The sequence below is a fragment of the Apium graveolens genome, unplaced genomic scaffold (assembly GCF_009905375.1).
Source record: "Apium graveolens cultivar Ventura unplaced genomic scaffold, ASM990537v1 ctg5278, whole genome shotgun sequence".
Lineage (NCBI taxonomy): Eukaryota > Viridiplantae > Streptophyta > Magnoliopsida > Apiales > Apiaceae > Apium > Apium graveolens.
In genome coordinates, this window is record NW_027418907.1 from 59,386 (window position 1) to 60,607 (window position 1,222).

The window sequence follows — 1,222 nt, forward strand, 5'->3', positions numbered from 1 at the left end:
CCATAGGCATTGTAAAATCAATATCATCAATCCAAGACTCGTCATCAATGTTGGGAACTCCTTCTGCAACAGGTAGTATCTGATTAAATTCACCCATAGGCATTGAAAAATCAGCATCGAACCAAGGCTCGTGATCAGTGTTGAGAACTCCTTGTGCAACCGGGACTATCTGATTAACTTCGCCCACATGCATCGGAGAATAAGTATCAATAATGTTGGGAACTCATTGTGAATCTGTTAGTATCTGATTAACTTCGCCCATAAGCACTGAAGAATCAGTATCATATTGATTAGATGATTTCAGTAGATTAACAGAGTACTCGCTGGCATTATCATCACCTCGCTTAATAATCTCGCATATCGCATAGTCTTGAACTGATTCTGGTAAACCAAGTTTTTTCGAAAATTTATCATCCAGAGTATACTCATACATGCACCACTTATCATCACTCTCACCATTACTACTCACCTTCTTGTCGATTTTGTACGTAAAAGCTCCTCTGCTTCCAAGAACCTCATTACTCTTCTTGTCCTCAATCTTTTTATTACTCTGACCAACCCAAGTGCCACGACCAGCTCTCCTCGAAACACGCTTACCGTTCTTGGACAACTTAGCGAACACGTAAATAGTCTTCTTCTTGCCGGATGATGCTGATTGCCAGAAGAGATCATCATCTCTGAAAACTTCGCATTGCGTCGAGGCTCCGTAAACATCAGCTTGTTTGATGATATGATCGCAGGGGAGTGGTTGTTTTTGGATCATAGGGATGAGATATTGGAGCAAGACTTCGTGTGGTGAAGACGCAAAGCGAAACCCTACCTTTAGTCCTTCGCAAATGTCACATTCCTCTCTGTCCATAGTGAGTCGGTGACAATTCTCTAATGTTGTTAATGATTCAAAATTATTAATGTTTATATAGTACGTGAGCTGGGTTTATGGGCGGGGTTTAAGAACTTCTATTTGGATTCTTATTTAATTTAATCACAATTTGTTTATTTGTAATAAATCCTAATTATTCCGCTGTTAGTCCTAGTGTCGTTCCTAGTGCCGTTGGGTATAATATCACCTGTGCCAAGTAAACAACTACAAGGAAAGTTGTTTACTTTTCTTAATTTCTCCGACAATAAATTAGGTGTGTTAACTATTATAGACTGACATTAATATTAACTATTAAATAAATTATGAATTAATATTAAAATAAGAAAGAATACATACTTAGAC

At 37.9% G+C, this 1,222-nt stretch overlaps 1 protein-coding gene across 1 annotated transcript; it reads right to left on the bottom strand.

The window, feature by feature from the left end:
* Positions 1 to 223: 223 nt before the first annotated feature.
* LOC141702548 (NAC domain-containing protein JA2-like) lies at positions 224 to 859 on the bottom strand. The gene has a single exon (XM_074506213.1). The coding sequence runs from the start codon at positions 857 to 859 to the stop codon at positions 224 to 226; it is 636 nt and encodes a 211-aa protein (XP_074362314.1).
* Between the last annotated feature and the right edge of the window lie 363 nt (positions 860 to 1,222).

Bases quoted from the DNA above. Each gene is read 5' to 3' on its own strand.
- LOC141702548 (XM_074506213.1), bottom strand. From the start codon at position 859: ATGGACAGAGAGGAATGTGACATTTGCGAAGGACTAAAGGTAGGGTTT.